General features: G+C 41.5%; 1 protein-coding gene across 8 annotated transcripts in view; it reads right to left on the bottom strand.

The window, feature by feature from the left end:
- Window positions 1-18,107, bottom strand: part of DGKI (diacylglycerol kinase iota) — a 309,867-nt gene that overhangs the window by 229,037 nt on the left and 62,723 nt on the right. For all 8 annotated transcript variants that reach the window (XM_058530901.1, XM_058530951.1, XM_058530892.1 and 5 more), the window contains exons 4-5: window positions 8,425-8,499; window positions 7,059-7,115 (exon numbers count right to left, since the gene is read on the bottom strand). In XM_058530901.1, coding sequence (XP_058386884.1) covers window positions 7,059-7,115; window positions 8,425-8,499 — 132 coding nt within the window. The remainder of the gene's footprint in view (window positions 1-7,058; window positions 7,116-8,424; window positions 8,500-18,107) is intronic.

An 18,107-nucleotide genomic window follows, 5' to 3' on the forward strand; every position in this document is an offset into this window, starting at 1 on the left:
TACACGCAACTCATCCCTATTAGGCCAATATACCTAAAATACTTGCTAATTTTTTTTCTCCTGCCTTTTTCTGAGAAAACATACTTTACCTGACATAAACACGCCTATTGTCAGCTCACAATCCACACTTTCCCTTTAAAAGGCCCTTTAATATACATTCAGTCATTCAACAACTACTAACGCCTACGATCTGCCAGGCACTGCTCTCAGTGCACAGGTACATAGGAAACAGATCAGTGTCAAGGAAAAACAATGTTATCAAGACATGAAATTCAAAGTGACAAAAATACCTCTAACCAGCATTAGCATTATCAATCCCAAAATGCCACCTCTATTTCTCTTCATAATGTCAAATCAATTTAAATTAAAACTAAACAAAGATCCTGGAGGAATAACAATGGCCTTTTAACTATAATAAGATATAAAGAAGCATAATGGTCCCAGTAATTAGTCTAATTTTTGTCTTGCTTTTCTCACTGCAGCAGTTGAATAAAACAAGGACGCTATTCTTATATTGTTCTCAAAAAGAAGCTAATAATGATAGCTAACATTTGTTGAATACTAACTGTGCCAGGCACTTTTTTAAATGCTTTACATGTAATAATTTTAATTTTCAAGAGAATTTTCATAAGTAGAGGTGCTGTTCAATTGATGTGTATCAGTAAATCCTATGAGTTGTTAAAAATATTGAAATATTTCTATATTGGTTGGTAAATTGCAGTTTAAATTCCATCCCCCTAGCTCCCCCCTGACTGCCATAGCACCCTACCCCACTCCACCCTCTCAACATTGGAGAGCATTTCTACTTTCTCACTATTAAGCAACTAGAAAGTTAATTTTTGGCATAACAGGTCTCCAAGATTCTGTTCCAATGAGCTCTCTTTCGAAAACAAATCACGTTGCCTGGGCAATGCCATTGGGTCCCCCCACCTAACTCAGAAGATTGGGCTGTTGCTCAATTGACGGTGGTTGTCTACACAAGCTTAAACGTCAATATAGATAATTCTGGGTTCCATGGCTGGCTGTGGCTTTCAGGACAGTGGCAGCAAGTTCGGGAACCTGCCCAGTTATCAGTGTCCATACCATCACTTCAGTGCAAAAACTCTACTGGGGATGAAGGTACTGGACCCTCCACCTCTCTGCTTCATAGCTGAGGCTGACCTCCTCAGCTTTCCACCCACTCAAGTGGTAAGAGCTGTAGCCCACTGCCTGTTTAGGAATAACGGTTAGGGAAGACTGGGGGCAACTGTCAATAGTCCTATATACTAATTCACATTATTGTAGGGCACATCATCAGAGAGTTTTACTTGAATCATCATTATCATCTTCATTTTACAGATTTCAAAACTAAGGTATAGAGCAGTTACTTCAAATGTAAGGGTCCAAGCAAGGATTCACACCCAGGCAGGCTGGCAGTAGAGCCCAGGCTCTTACACTGTGCCTCTCCTCTGTTTTGAAAGCTCAGGCTCAAGCTCCTTCAATAAATGATTTCAATGACAGTCAGTAGTGGAAATATTGAAAATATAAAAATGTCAGACAGTATTATAAGAGGGAGAGAGAAATTTACTATAACTACTGTTGGTTTAGCAGAAGCTGAGGGCCTATGAGCAATATCATTGATGGTAAAAGAAATTCTCTACTTATGGAGACTATAAATCACCTAATGACTATCAATTAAGGAGGGAAACATTGGAAGAATTTGATGCAATTACCTATGTGAAATCTTGGCTGACTCATGGGATTATTTAGCTAGTGACAGCTCTAATCAACAGATTAAACCAACAATTTCCAGAAATCAACAATTATTTAGAAATTATGAGACTGCCTTATGAATCATTTGTACTGTAACATATATTCTTTGGTAAGCGGATTTATAATACCATGTGGTTTAGTTTATTTAGGGAATAAAAGAGAACATTTTAAAATTGTTTATTTAAATATTAATATATATGACTCTCTAAGTTGTTAAATATTTTTAATATCATCCCTCCTAGGAAATACTAGGTAGGAAATTAAGGCATAAAGTAACTTAAACAAAAGCACTAATATAGAAGAAACCAAGTAACTGCCTCCAATCTATAGGTCTCTGATTTGAGATGGCAAGCATCCTTCTATTCAGAGGTCTTCTTAGATTTAATATAAATTTCTTCTACTACTGCTTAAACATAGTTTGAACAAAGTAAACATCCATTAAATGCGTGTTGAATCGAATGGAATTCTCTACCTAATTTCTTTGACAATTAAATCATGTAGTTACCATTTTGGAGGATCATTGATTGCCTTTATCAATTAGCGGGGAAAACATATCTATGGATGGAATCACTACTGTTTTCTAATCCTATTTCCCAAGCACTTTCCATTTTTCACACTATTTCCTTTTGACTGTCACTAATATCTTCTAAGTTACTGAACTGAAATTAGACTCAGGATCCTCACACTGCAAATATGAGTGTTCACACATTGCTGTTAAGATAGCAAAACAAAGCTTCTAAGACCATAACATCTCTTTATCGTTCATCAATAATTTCTGAATTATTCATATACTATCTTCAAGTACTGGGTAAGGAAAGGGCTATTATTTATGGGTGTTAAAAATCTCAGTGACACATTATTTCAGCGTTTATATTCAGTATTGTTAGCAGAACTATCTAACACAATTGCTCGATTATTTTCAAACAGCCATTTCAATTCATATTATTTAGAGAGCTCTTGAAAGGATCTTAGAAATTATAGATCAATCCATACAGTTTATGTCTAAGAAAACTGAGGTCCAGAGAGATTCAACTTAGAGGAGTTCAACCAACATTCATTAAAAGACTTCCACGTGTCAGACACTCCATAGAGCATAGGGTGACAGCGATTACCAATCCCTGTTCTAGATCCCAGCTCTAGAGACACCACTAAGTAGAAAAGAAGCAGAGGCGTCATTTGAACCCAGGTCAAACTAATTCTAAAGTGACTGTTCTTTCATTTACATTAAGTAAACTACCTAAAGCCTCTTAATTAAAAATCTCAAATGGGTCATTGTCATAAATTTCATCTTCAAACTGTCCTCTTACACCAAGAGTTCTTAGACATTTGGGGAGAAATTAGCCCCTTTATAAATGCATTCGGTCAACAGATATTCATTGATCACATCCTCTGTGTCCTAGTACTATGCCTTTGAGACAAATTCCAAGGGTGACCTCCCAAAGCTTACACAATAGGAGGACGACAACAAACAAGCAAATGAGTAATGCCCATAAATAATTACGACATACAAAATGCTCTGAAGGGGCAGAACAGGGTGCTTTGATAAAGAACAATGTGTAAGCTATTTAGAGGTGGCCATCAAGGAAGACCTCTGAGGGGATGATATTTGAGCTGAGGTCTAACTATAAGAAAAAGCTAGCCATGCAAAGAGATTCCCAGCAATAAAATACACAAGATCTGAAGGTGGGGAATATCTTGATGCATACCTCAAGAACTGAAAGTCCATGTGGCAGCTAGAGGAGTGTGGAGAGGTAGGCTGGGGCTAGACTATGCAGGACTTCTGACTTTTCATGCCAAGACAAGGGGTGTGGTTTTTCTCTAAATGCTATGGAAACCACTGGAGAATGCCATAATCCAATTTTCATTTTAAAAGATCACTCTCTTAAATCATGGTAGATTGAAGGGGAAAACTAAGGAATCATGGAGAAGCTATGGCAGTGATCAAAAGTGAGAGATCATGGTGTCTTAGCGTTAGGCACTGACAACAGAAATGAAGATAAATGGATGGTTTAAAATATATTTTATAAATAAAATTGACAAGTCTGGCAAATGAATTAGATGTGGGGAGTACATGAGAAAAGGAATCAATATGATCCCCCAGTTTCCTTGATTGAGGAGCTGGATCAATAGCCATCTCATTATCTGAGGTGCAAAAGAATTGGAAAAAAATAGTTTTATGGTGATAGAAATAAAGAGTTTAGTTTTTAATGCACCATATTTGAAATGACTGTGATACATTCAATGGGCACATCAAACGGAACTCCAAGAAGTGTGGACTGGGAATGTACAGTCAGGAGTTGTCAGCCCAGACATGATATTTAAAGCCATGAGATTGGATGAGCTCTCCCAACAAGAGTGTGCAGAGAGAAAACAAGGCCAAGCACTAAGCCCAGAGGAATACGTAGAAATCAGGGGGAGTGAGCAATGAAAAAGAGTGGGAAGGACTATCCAGTGAAGTAAGAGGAAAATGAGCAAAGAGGTCAAGACAGGAGAGCATTTCAAGAAGGATGGAACATTGAATGTTTTGAATACATATGAAAGATTGAATAAGAAGAGAACAGAAAAATATCTAATGGATTTGGGATCAGGGAGATGTTCGCAACACTGAAAAAAGCAATTTCAGTGAATGGATAGGTAGAAACCAGATCAGAACAGGTTAAAATGACTAGGAGGTGACATATTGAAAACAGTTTATGTAGATAACACTTCCTGGAAGTTTAGCAGTGAACGCAAAACTGAGAATCAAGGGAGCAGTTAAGACAGTTGGTGGTTAAGGAATATTTTTGTTTGTTTAAGATGGGAGATATTAGAGCATGTTTATGGTGATGGAAATAATCTCGAAGGGGGGTTGGAGTTGAAAGTGTAGGAAAAGAAGAAATATCAAGTTCTTGATAAGAAGACGAGGGAAGGTGTTTAAAACACTTATGGAGGATCTGACTTCATAGATGAGAAGTGATACAGCTACTGAACTAAAAAATAAACTAAAAAAAAAACTAAACTAAAAAAAAAAAAACCCTGCAGTAGAAAAACGCACATGAACTCCATCTTAAAAACACAAAACTATTCCTTCTATTGTCCTAAATGAAATTTCTCCTTCATTCAAGCTATCACTGGTTATCTTCTGGCTAATGGTATAGCGCACTTGGGTGGCATCGAGGGTACCCACAATCCTATCATTTTTCTTAGACTTCTCTCACCCTGTGTATGACCTGTAACTTTCCTATTGCTGTCATAATGGACAAGCACAGCAGGAGAGGACAATTGAGGGGACAACTATTTTTCCTCTCTTAGCAACCTCCACTCCCAACATATTGTCTTTCCATGTTTTCTCCCAATCTCCTTGTAATAGTAACAATGAGATCATTCTTTTTCATAGTGTCTTTTTCATTAACTGTCGTTAAAAAGTCAGTGATCCTCTTTGTATGCAGACATCTTCTATTCCTATTCTACTCATTCATCTATTCTCACAGCTTTATTTACTACCTAGATATGCTCATGATTCACAAATGTCTCACCTGTAGCCCAATCCTCCTCATAAACTCCAAACTCATATACTCACTCAGCTTTCTATTGGGCATCTCCAACTGGGGGCCCCAAGGACACCTCAAAGTTGAGAGTTCTACAACTAAACTCATCACCTCCCCACCCCATCCTCAGATCAACTCATTTTCCAACATCTAATTGACTTTTCAGGGCAGAAGCCTGGTTTATTCTGGGCTCTCCCATCTAGGTGTCAAAAATCCGATCAACAACTACATCCTGTCAATTTTGTTTCCTTCACATTCATATCTACTGCTTTTCTCCACCCCAGTGTTGCTCTCGGTTCACATCACTGTTACCTCTTGCCTAGATCACTAGAACAGCTCCTTAGATTTTCTCCATTCCTCCAACATTGCTACTCTTGAACTACATGGTATTCCCTCCACCCTGGAGCCAGAATAATATATTCTGCTTAAAATAGTGTAATGCCCCACAACTGCGATGAGAAAATGCCCAACTTGTAGCCCGGCTTACAAGGACCTTCATAGTCTAGCCCCTGCTCATCTCGTGGATCTCATGTCTTACTTGTTACGTTCTCTTGTGCCACTTCTGTGCTGGTGCGCATGTGTTCTTTCTTTCTAGAAGGCTCTGACTCACCTCCTAACTGCCCCCAACCTTCACTTAGATAACTCCCTGGAGCCTCAGTTAGTTGCTGCCTCTTCCAGGAAGCCCTTTCTCTGACCTCTTCCCTCTCCCTCCTATTCGTCACTACACAGAGCTGGTTTGAGGAGTGCACGAGCTGGGAGGGTTTCCAAGGGGGTAAATCTATACATGGAAATGAAAGTAATCTCACTGGGAATGTAAGCGGAACAGAGAAAGTATACTTTCCAAAAATTATCTTACCACCCTTTCTCTCATGGAGAGCACCTTATAAGATGCTCATAGCTGGGCAGGCTCAACTATGTTCTAAGGAGGATGGGTTCTATTCATTGCAGGCTTTTGTTTTGCTGATTGAAGAGGGCAATTTCGGGCCTGGAGCTATCCAGGATAACCCAGGAGGGCTGAGACTCTCTCCCAGCTGTCTCATCTTCTCTACCTTTCCCTATACTGTGCTTGCTCAGGCTCCTCTAAATAAAAGCTGAGCAAACAATATGTCTGAGAGCAGCTCTACTCCTGTCATCGCCTCTGCTCACCACTGACGTAGCAGCAACCGCTCTTCACCGTAATTTCCTATCTACCTGTCTTCACTACCAGACTGTGAGGTCAGGGACTGAGCACTGAACATAACTTTACATATGTGTGTGTGTGTTTATTTATTTATTATTTTTATTTTTTGTTTATTTATTTAACAGATGAAAATATTGAGATCTAGAGAAATTAGGTGAGATGCCCAAAATCACACAGGATCAAGGCTGATTTTGAAACCAGACAGTCTGACTCCAGTGTTGATACGAATACTCAGAAACTATGCCGACCCCCCGAATAGCTTCTACCCACTCAACATTTAAAAATGGAATTAAAATGGACCTAAAGACAATAAAATGCTATTTCTTTCTTACCTCTTCAATTCCACCACCTCCCCCGCCCTCTACTCTAATTCATTCAGTAAGAACTTAGCTCCCCAAAACATTCCGCGAGAAGAATAAAGGGCAGTACACAAGTGTTGAAGAGACACGGGGATTTTATTAGTTGTATTTTGTTGATGTATTAATAAGAAACTGATGTGGAATGGCGGGAGCTAGACTTTATTTTTTAATCCCTGCGAACATCTACGAATCCAATGAATCAATGGGAAGTAAAAGAAAATAGAGCTCTGAAATACTCACTTCTCTCGGCGATCTTGAGCCCCCTTCTCGAAACGTTGGTTTACATCTGAAATTAATCTGTCATTTAAAAAGAAAAGTGTATTATATTAGGGATGAGCATCAGACTAGAATGAGTTACCTGAAAAAACCAACAATGACAGATATTGAGACGACAAAGCAAAATCCCCAAAGAATAAGGATGATTTCTTTTGAAACCATCACTTTATATAATCTATAGAGATTCCACGTGATTCTATATCTCCAATCCACATCTCTTAATTCTCTGATGAAATCAAAGTATCTTTAAACAATAATGCTCTTATGCTGTAAATTTGAGAAACTGAAATAATAAAGAGTCAGAGAAAATATCTGGCACTGAAATCATCTGGCTGTTTTAGATATTAAAAGTAGGAAAATATAAACTTTAGAAATGATGATTACACGCACACAAAATTACTCTTTATTTGAGTGTTCAGCACTGCCTTTCTTTTAGATGGGGAGATGTCCCGATATATCTTCTTTAGCTACTAGATAAGATGAAAGGAGTGTAGAAATGAAGGAGATGAGTAAATGGGATTGGGACAGCAAAAACAATATTAAGATAAAATACTAGTAGTCATTCCCACAAAATATCAGTTGGCAACAATTGGTAATGTGTCGGTGAAACTAAATGAATGTCACAGGGGACTAAAATATTTCCACATGTGGCAGCTCAAGAATGTCAATAATGCACAGAGAATCGCACGTGGAAATGGGGCAGGAGGTGGGAAAGGGACGAGGACGGCAGACAACTCACAGTTGGAGCCTTTCCCTTCCCCGGGTGACAGATAAATGGACTGTGCAGAATCCACTTCCTCTGGAGGAAAGACACCACGGGGATGTCACCACCAGCCCCAGCCACACGTAAATGCTGTGCAAGCAGGAGCACTGCTCCGAGAAAGGAGGAGAGATGGCTTCTAGTCTGGCGCTCTCCCTTGCAGCCACTTTAGGAAGAAGTAAACTCAGAAAGGTCAGACATATCTAAACAATGATTTTAAAGAGCTTATGGATTTTTTTTCTTTAAGAAAAAGCATCTTCTGGAAAATCCTATGCGTAAATAACAATTATGATTTTGAAGAAAATTAGTGCCTACCAGGCTTTCCTCTCTAATCTTATCTTTCCTTTTCCCAAGCGTCAACATAAAATGATATCAAATTATACTTCAGCAAAGAAGAGAGTGAATAAACCATAAGATTGTCTTTCTATTATTAATCTGGTAATAATGCTGGACTTCCAGTTTTTTAAAATGGCATTGTTTTCCAAATTTGGAAACAGAAATTGACACCTTGTCCTTGAAGTCTAAACACCTGCAAGGTACCAAAATTTGCAGCAGATGGCGCTGTCTCACCTTTTCTAGCTGTTCAATGCAGGCGGTGTGGACCACGATCTTACAGACCGCACACTTCCTCCTGAGAGCCGATTTCTACAACATTCAATCCAAATACAAGAAGACATGTTAACATAGTCTGTTCTGAAGAGGTCCTTGGTACCAAAGAGAGTATAGGTAAATAAAGCAAACCTTGCAGTTGTTTATATTACTAAGCAAATTTAAAATTTCATCTTATACAATATGACAATCCTCATCAACAGTCCTTTGACCCATCAAGCAGCTCCGTATCCCCATGACTTATGGTGACCTCGATTTTCCCTTCAAAATATAATAATTATAATAGCTGCTATGTATTGAGTATGTAACATGAACCAGGCTCTTTACTCTGTATTTTTTTAAGTTTTATAACCTAGCAATGTAGGCATTATATTATTCTCTTATTTTTTTTTTACATTTTTACTCTAGTAGTTGGGAGGCAGAGCCAACACCCAAAGTTGGGTCTAAGTTCAAAACAAGCATTCTTTCTTGACTGCCAAAGAGTTTGCATTTCAAGGGACCAGTCAATTTAGGCTTCTATCCCAGGCACAAATTTATACTAAGCTACTTGAATTTCTGCCCAAATCTTCCAAAAAGCAAGAAGACGAGTCTAACTTTTACACCCTACAATAATAATAATAACAGCAGCGGCAGCAGCAACAGCAGCTAACAGGAAGTTAGTACTTGCTCTGTGCCAGGGACTCTCATGAGCATTTCACAGACAGTAACTCATTTAATCCTCACAACCCTAAGAAACAGGTATAATTCTTACCCCCATTTTACAGACGAGAAAACTTAAGGATAGTAAGTGACATGCCTGAGGTCATATAATTAGGGCCCACAGAGCTGGGTAGTTCTGCTCCAGAGCTCACACTTGTAAGCGTTATATAATTTGGCCTCTCTGACAGTCAGTACCAGTTTAAATTGACAATAAAAATACTTTTTGAGGTTCATCTTTTCTCTAACAATAAAAAACAAGCAACAGGGAGAAGGAGGAATGGGTGGAATCTCAATCCATTACCGCCAGTACCACGGAACTGGTACTAGGAAAGCTTAGCCCTCTCTACAAAGGACAGACTAGAAGGCAGATCTGCATGAACAATTTTGGGGTTTGAGCACAGAAGGAAACCTATTATAACGAAGCCAATCTGTGAAATAGTCTATCAAAGCGTCTAAATGTGAAAGGCCCTGAGTCCCTTCCTAGGAAAGGCACTGGTATAGATTGCTGGCAACCTCGCCACTTCTGTTCCCTACTGAGGTCTACTTTTTGAGCCAACTGTGGCAGGAAGGTGAGAAGGGATAAGGTGTTGCTGCTACCAAAGGAGACTGGAAGGACTGCAGACAACCACCTCAGAAGGGGCAGGATCAGGAAAGAAACTAGCCTCCTGCATCCCTGATGGCTCTACCCATTCAACATGGGGTATCCAGAGTGTTATCAGACACCAACAAAGTACTCAGAACACAGCAGTACGGTAGCCACTGAGCTCGTAGTCTAGATCCCCGCTGACAGGTTTAGTTACCCTGCTTGCGGATGCTTTAATTACTCTTGGCTTTCCTCTGCCTGAGGAAAGAACATAGTCTGGAACATTAAATAAGTCTGACAATCAATTATTCTGCAAATAACAAAGGATAAGGGAAACCCAAGCATCTAGCTACACTACTGAAAAATGTCCCGGCTCTATTACTAAAGAGAAAGAAGGAGGGGGAGGGAGAGGAGGGAACGAGAACAAGAAGAACAAGAACAGCAGCAGCAGCAGCACTCAAGGCAACAATAATAAAATTTGAGTTTGCAAATTTTTATGAGCGGAGCGCCCATAAGCAAATTATTGTTGCTCTCCTGTTTCCTCTGGATCTCCTGGCAGAGACGGCTGCTGTAGCACCACCTGCAGAAAATGCATGGGGTACCTGAGTCACACTGCCAATCAGAGTTACAGTGATGCTACGGAAACAAGTTGATGCCAGTCTACTCATTATCCACAAAACCCCTGGCCGATTACACTGCAGACCAGGAAAGCAACACCCCTCACGGGAGACAACCACTGATGGGATATGATCTAAGGACCCCTAAAAGGCCTCCTTCCTTACCAATAACTCCCACCCTGGCCTAGCTTCGTGCCTGACCTTGCGCTCTGCCTTAAGTTCTGCAGAGCTCCAGGAACTCCGTGAGTTTCCTAAGAAGTCACTGAGGACAGTGGGAAGAACACCGAGCAGGCTCAGGGATCCACGTGCACTTTCTGAGACCAGAATACCTCCTCCTTGCCTTGTTTTCCTTATCGGAATTCTAAGTCACAATCTCTTTTGAATAAAGGACCTGGGCTAGAAGAGTTGGAGAACCACTGGGTTAAGACATGTTATCTCTCAGCTTTCTGGGACAGCGTGTAAACATACCAACATCACCCATATGGAATAATTCAAGTGTAATATTCTGCAGGTGATGATATGTGAAGTAAAGTGCTTTAAGTTATAAAACTAATTCTATTTACACAATATTGAATTTTAAAAGACTTTCATAAAATATATTACATACTTCTGTGCCTTTTGAGGCAGAATATATAAAGCATAATCCGAATTTTTCTTCATAAACACTACAACATGATACATTTCACTACAAAGAACACAGCCATTTTTCTGTTTCCTGAATTTCTGCCAGAATAGATATCCTTTCAGTGTCAATTTGCTAGTCCTTTGTTGCCCCCAATTTCCTAAATGATAGCTTCTAAATAGTTTATAATCTGAGAAATCAGATAATTGAAGTTTATAATCATATGCAAAATTAAGTGAATAAATTCTGAGCGAAGGCCTCGGATCTTTTTCCATAGTAATAAAATATATGGATTTCAGTTCCTCAACTGATGAAAACTGTTCCAGTGACTCAGGGTGTAACTGCTGACTTCTTGGTTTATGACTATGTTTCAATTGGTTAAAGTTATTGGAAGTAGCTGGATAAGGTTCTGTGCAGAAACTGCTCAAACCATATAGAATTTTTGTGCTTGGTTATGTTACAACTTTTATTTGCAAGATTTAAACTAAATACAAAGGTAAAACACAGGAATCTAAACATTCTAAATACTGTCAGTAGTCACTTTTTCTTAAAAAACTCTTATTTAAGCCAATGCTTCCTTCACTATGAAAGGTGATAAATCAAGAAAAGTCTAGGGCCGGCCCCGTGGCTTAGCGGTTAGGTGAGCGCGCTCCGATACCGTCGGCCCGGGTTCGGATCCCGGGCGCGCGCTGACGCACCGCTTCCGCGGCCACGCTGGGGCCGCGTCCCACATGCAGCGGCTGGAGGGATGTGCAGCTATGGCGTGCGGCTATCTACTGGGGCCTTGGGGAAAAAAAAGGAGGAGGATTGGCGGTGGATGTTGGCTCGGAGCCGGTCTTCCTCAGCAAAAGAGAGGAGGATTAGTATGGATGTTGGCTCGGGGCTGATCTTCCTCACAAAAAAAAAAAAAAGTCTAAAATTAATGCAGCAGGTTAGTTGTTATAATTCATATTGGGACATGGTTGTTATAGAATCTAGCACAAAAACATAATTTAAAAAATAAATATAGCCTGGGACCCAAACATGCTTATTAAAATTATAAAAATTTAATAATTCACTCTCATCAATGAATTTAAAGGTCAGTTAGGCTTAGTGCTTTAAATATCAAGTAAAGTAACTTCAGTGCCCTTACTAAGGGTTTCCTGATTTTGTCAAAGGAAATCCATTAATTTGTAATTGTGTATGTGGCACATCTATGAAAACTAAGGCAATATAGGATATAATATAGATCATATCCCATCACATCATGATCAACATTTACTTAACTAATAATGACACAATGATACGCTCTGCTTTAGGATGGCAGGCATAATCTAACTAGCAAACATAACAGAGATTGTAAGAGAAGACATTCCGAGTTCTGACTTGGCCCTACACGTTTCCCATGCTGCAGGCACTGCTGGCATTCGAGGCAGTGACAGCTCCTCACCAAACGTCAGCTCATATCCAGCATGGGAGTAACATCGTCACAGCCTTAGACCACTGGAGCTGGGGATGGTGGCTGGAGAGGGGACAAAAGGATCAGAGGCAAGCAGGGGTAGAAAGTACATAATTGTCCCTGATAAAGAGTTTAATATCTAATCTTATCCCACCCACCCACTTCCTTTGGTCGTTAAGTCCCAGATCCATATGTACCACCAAGAAAGCTATTTTTTCTTCCTTTGAGCAGGAGATGTGATTTTTGCTAAGTTGCAATGAATATCTGGTGGTAGTTAATAGGGTTTGACAGATAGAAAGAAAAAGAGAGAGAAGGAAGGGAGGAGGAAGGGAGGGGAGGTGCAGGAGAAGAAGGAGGAAATGGAAACTAGTTTCACAGGCCTATGATTTGTGAAAGAGATGGGGCTTCCTTGCTGCCCAAGGTAACTGAAATTAAAGCTCACCCCTAACAGTCTGAAGTTTGACCCCAAGAAGCATGTTCAACAAGGCTGGCTATGCTCCCTCCCAATAAGGCACACACCAAACCTTATTTCTCCCTGAAGATGGGCAAATGGTCCTGCCTGCTGACCATGTCTCTCCTGCTGTATTCTTAAGGACGCCCCCCACCACACACCTCCACAGGTTTAATCACTGGAGACCAGAAGAGGAGAAGTAGGAGGAAATACTTAGAGTCCTCAGGGCCAGCATGCCAGCCCCTTCTCGGTCTTCCTGTCTCAGGAGAGCTCAGAGGCCAGAGCCTGCTGCTGGCCAAACCAAGTTAGGGGCTTGTAGCATCTCACTCCAGACCTGGGCTCACACACCTAATGCAAGGAATCACTGCTTCCTTCCACTTATCCTCACCCCTACAACGAGGCCACAGTGATGGAAGGATGAATGGCCGGGGAAGGGGCTCCAGGCAGGAACCCAACCACATTGGGAGTGGGGAAGGAGGTAGAGAAGGCATTCTGGGGAAAGGACTGGAGGGGATGCTGAGTGGTGAAAAGCTGGGAAAGGGGAGCAGATGAGGCTTGTGGGAGGCACTTACCCTCAAGCTCCCACCTAGCTGTCTTCTCCCCAGTGATTTCTCAGCCCCTTCACCTTTCCCAGATCAGAAGATTCACGCTAAGGAACAAAACTAAGGGAGAACTAGGAATCCAGCAAGGGGGAAACAGCAAGTGAGGCAAGAAGAATTTTATCCTCCCTTCTTGCTCCCTCTCAGACACAAAGCTCATTCTACTGGGCACTGCGGTGGAAGGGGCAGAGAGGAGGGGCAATGGGGCACAGGCAAGGCCTCCTTTCCTCTCTAAATGGAATGCTCAGGCAAGTGGAGGGGAGGAAACTTCCTAAGGCTTTAGGGTGTCAGGACTCTGCTGTCCTTTCAGTGGGGACAGCCTCTATGGGCAACATGAACAAGAACGCTCCTGCTGTATAATCCAAGGTAAATGAAAACAAGAGTACTTTGATTTATTTAAAAACCTAATTAGAAGAAATGACAAGCATACTTGGCAAGTTCTACTTCTCTGGGGAGCCTGAGACGCAATCTGTAAATTGGTATTAGGAAAAATGCAGAATGACATTATCTGGAAGTTCCATTAATGTGATTTAAGGCCCGAAGCACAGATTCCATTGCCACTCATGTTGGCTCCTCTTTTCTTCAAACAGAATACAGGACATTTCAGACAAACCAGGATATTTCAGAGGGTGGACAGGGGACGTTCCAGCACATTCCTATTAGAGTTCCTCACTACATCACTAAGTCTGCCTGTGACAACAAGATTTCATGATCCCAAACCAAGGAGCAAAGATGCCACATGTCCAGAAGAGTCTGTGGACCGAGGAGAGTCTAGGGGTTCTCTTCAGAGGGTCTCTGCAGAGAGACCTCACTCTGTGTTAAAGAGGCCCACCCCTCAGCCCATGTACTGTTGGCCTATGTTGAAGAGTCAAGACCTTCTCTTGTCAAGACCCCATGTTTTTTTGCCATGTCTTCTGCACAGACAAGGGCTCAGCAAGGGCTGAATCCCTCCGAGATAGCCCCTCACCATTGATACCAGAGATACTAACAATGAGAGTAGTACCTCAGAATATCTGAAAGAAAAAGGAGCAGGAACAACAGGAGGTTGGATGGGGGACTCATGTAAATGAGTGCACAAAAATACTCATGCAATGCTCCAATATACACCAATACACCTAAATCTGCATATGCCAGTTCTCTGGAATCATGATGTCTGAGGTGCCCCACATAAGTGAATTTTCCATGTGGCTGAAACAATCTGTTAACCACTGACTTTTCCAAAGCATATTTATGGACATTTAGTCAATATATACTTTTAACCATCACTATGTGTATAATGCAATGCTGAGTGCTGGGCAGAAAATCAAGAGGAAGAAGCTTCTGTCCTTCCTGGGAGAAGCTGGTGAGCCACTTGAGGAGACAAGAAGGACTGGAAAGAAAAGGCCACATGTGGCTAAATGCTAAATGAACGGCTCAGACGATGAGAGCTATAACTTAGAGGAGGGTAAAACCTCAGAGGCTGACTCAGTAAAAAGGACCTAACAGAAAAAGCAAATTCCTGAACTGGGCCTTAAAAGATGTAGACATTTGAAAAATTGAGGACGCTCCAGCAGGGAGAAGAGCCAAAGCCTTATTACACGGTAGGCACTGATGTCTCCTAAAAAGAACTGAGACTGGCTTTGGCATGTCCAATGGGGTGCAGAGTCATCCGGCTCACAGAGGGCCATTTGCATGAGTTGTTGGGCAGCAGGTTTGACGGTCAAGTGCTGAAGCTTCTAGGTGTGCACCTGGTTGGGGAATCAGGTGGAGTAGGGTGTGCACAGGCGTGAGGAGTGGGGACACTGGCTGTGTCATGAGGGGCTGCAAGAGAAATGGCCCCGCAGAACTATTCCCTAGAGGCCCCAGGGTCAAAAATTGTAGAGTTACAAGAAGATGGAGATTCCTCTGTGTGTTTTCACATTGCTAAAATCCAAACACCAAGTACACTGCCTGACACAAAATAGGAGCTCAATAGACATTCTGGAAGAAAGGAAGGGAGAGAGGAAAGGAGAAAGCATTTGTAGAGACAGCCTTGCTCCCCACTTAAGCCCCCAACCCAGCCCCAGTCTGAAGAACTGGTGGCTTTGGAATCATGAGACAACCCCCCACCCCTGCCAGGACATAGGCATTCTCACAATATGCAATCCCAAAAGAAGAGGTAATGAGGCACCCTAAAGGTATCTGAGGGCTAGAAGACCTCTACAAACAATAGAGGAAAATAGGGTCAAGGCTTCAGGGTGATTACAGCTGAACAATGGTTTTTGTGAGCAGAAATGAGATGTCTTCCAGGGAGCCCCAGAATACTCGGTGGAAAGGCTATTTTGCAGAAGGCTGAGGTCTTACATAAATGGGCAGAGTTAAGAACAGGAAGTCTACGTTACTGCTGCTTATGTGATTCCACCCACATCTCTAGGCTGGTTAAACTTTGGAATACGCGTCTGGGTAGCTGTGGCCTGGGGAGGAAACCTGCTGGGTAGAATTGGGGCCCACAAATAGCCAGTCTTCCCAAACAGAAGTCCTGGCTGGGTGGTGCAGATTAGGCTAGAAAGATGGGTTGGGAAAAGATTGCTCAAGTCCTTAAATCTGGGCTGAGAAACACAAATTGTAACCTAACAGGCAGCAGAACACTAATAGAGTTTTTGAGACTTACATGGTCAAAAATAATAATTTAATCTGGTGGCAGTATGTACAAGTATCTGAAAGCAGAAGGAAGAAGAGAAAAGGAAACGAGATGAGTAATTTCTTAATTCAATCAATCACTAAATACTGACCACGTACTAGGTGCCGGGCACTGGGGATGCAGCAGTGATCAAAACATTAAAAAAAAAAAAAACGTTTTTTTGATCTCATGGAGCTGACATTCTCCTGGGAGAGGCAGATAATAAACAAGATAGATAAATATAACATACAATATGTTGACAGAAATAAATCCTAAAGAGAAACATTAAAGAGAGAACGGGGAATAGGAAGCATCAGGAGTGGGGGAAAGGGGAAGCTGTAGATGGGTTGGCCAGGAAAGGTCTCACTGAAAAGATACACTTTGACAAGCACCAGAAGGAAGTGGGGGAGTTTGCCATGTAGTTATCTTGGGGAAAAGAATTCCGGCAGAGGGAACAGCAAGTGCAAAGCCCAGAGGCATGAGGCCTTGAGATGTCTGAGGAGTGGCAAAGGGGCCAGTATTGCAGGAGGGGGGTAAACTAGGTGGAGATGAGGCCAGACAATAACGGCAGGCCAGACCGTACGGGATCTTGCAGGTCGTGGTTAAGACACTGGCCATTTTTTTCTGAAAGAGAATAAGTCCACAGTGATAATTCACATATTAGGCAATTAAAGCCTGAACTGGCGTGACAAGAATGGAACAGACAAGAAGGCAGAGAAGTAAGAGCGATTAACTGGTAGAGCAGACGCCTCTTTCCAGTCACATGCAGGTCTCCCAAAGGTCAACAGATTTCTCCTACTCGGGCCTCACGTCTTTCAGTAGAATAACTCATAGCCAGGGACGGCTTTATTCCTACGCCTTGGACGGCTGGCTTGCGCAGACCGGCTGGTACAAATACTACATTCTCATGCTGCGTTATGGTTGGGATTGCCTCTAAAGCAACGCCATAAAACTCAACATGCTCTTCAAACAGCATATCTTGTTGTGTTCTCAGGAACGCACCGTCTGAAGCAGTCTGCACGTGAAGTGTTTATGTTTTAGAGATGCCTCCCCTGACTAATCTCAGATAGGCCTACAAATCTAGAGGGTAAGCAGGACCTACCTCAGCTAAGGCACAGAAGGGTGGATCCCACAGCTTCCCTGGGGACATACAGAAAAAGAAGAAAAGTACCTTCTCATCGTTTATTGGAAACAAATAAAAAGTTTTATATTTCCCCAACAGCCAGCATAGTTTATATCTTTCATTTGAAGAGAAAGAAAACCAAAATCTTAGCACAGAAAGCTAAGGGAAGGGAAAGGACTTTGTGAGCTGAACATGAGAACTAGAACAACCTATGACAACCTTTCCTCCTCCTGAAAAGCAGCCAATTGGGGCTCACCTGAGAAACAGACAATTTGGTAAGAATCAAATTGCTAGAAATCGTGTTAATTCAAAGCTAAAGTTGATGGCTGGTTATAAAGAGTGATACCTCGTCACGTTTTGACCATTATGTTAGGATTGGACAAAGCTATGGTCAGAATGACACAGGATTCATTTTAAGGGGAAAAAAGGTACTTGCCTGTAGCTCAATAGTTCACACTCATATTAAAATTTGTACCAAATCATCCTCTTTAAGAGTGGTTTAAAAGTGGCTTATGTTAGTGAATTTAATACATTTTTTTTAATAAGAAGAAAGTTATAGGGACCGATGGGCTTCAGTAGAAAGCTACAGGTGCATCTTAGAAGTCTACATCTTAGAACTCAATTGGGTAACTAGCGCACACCGCTACTATCTTTGTAAATCCACGTAAAATCCAGGTACAGTTATTGAGATATGAAACAATTATATACTGCAGCTTTTACTCATGAAAAGTATAGTGAATGGCCTGATAAATCTGTACTGGCTGGCACAAGTTTAAGGGCAAGATACCAACCCACTGCTGCTCTCAGAGCTGGGCTGTATAATGCTTGGTGTGCCCCTTCATTGACAGGCTCGAGATTGCTATGCTGCGTAGGC

The sequence above is a fragment of the Diceros bicornis genome, chromosome 3 (assembly GCF_020826845.1).
Source record: "Diceros bicornis minor isolate mBicDic1 chromosome 3, mDicBic1.mat.cur, whole genome shotgun sequence".
Taxonomy (NCBI): Eukaryota; Metazoa; Chordata; class Mammalia; order Perissodactyla; family Rhinocerotidae; genus Diceros; species Diceros bicornis.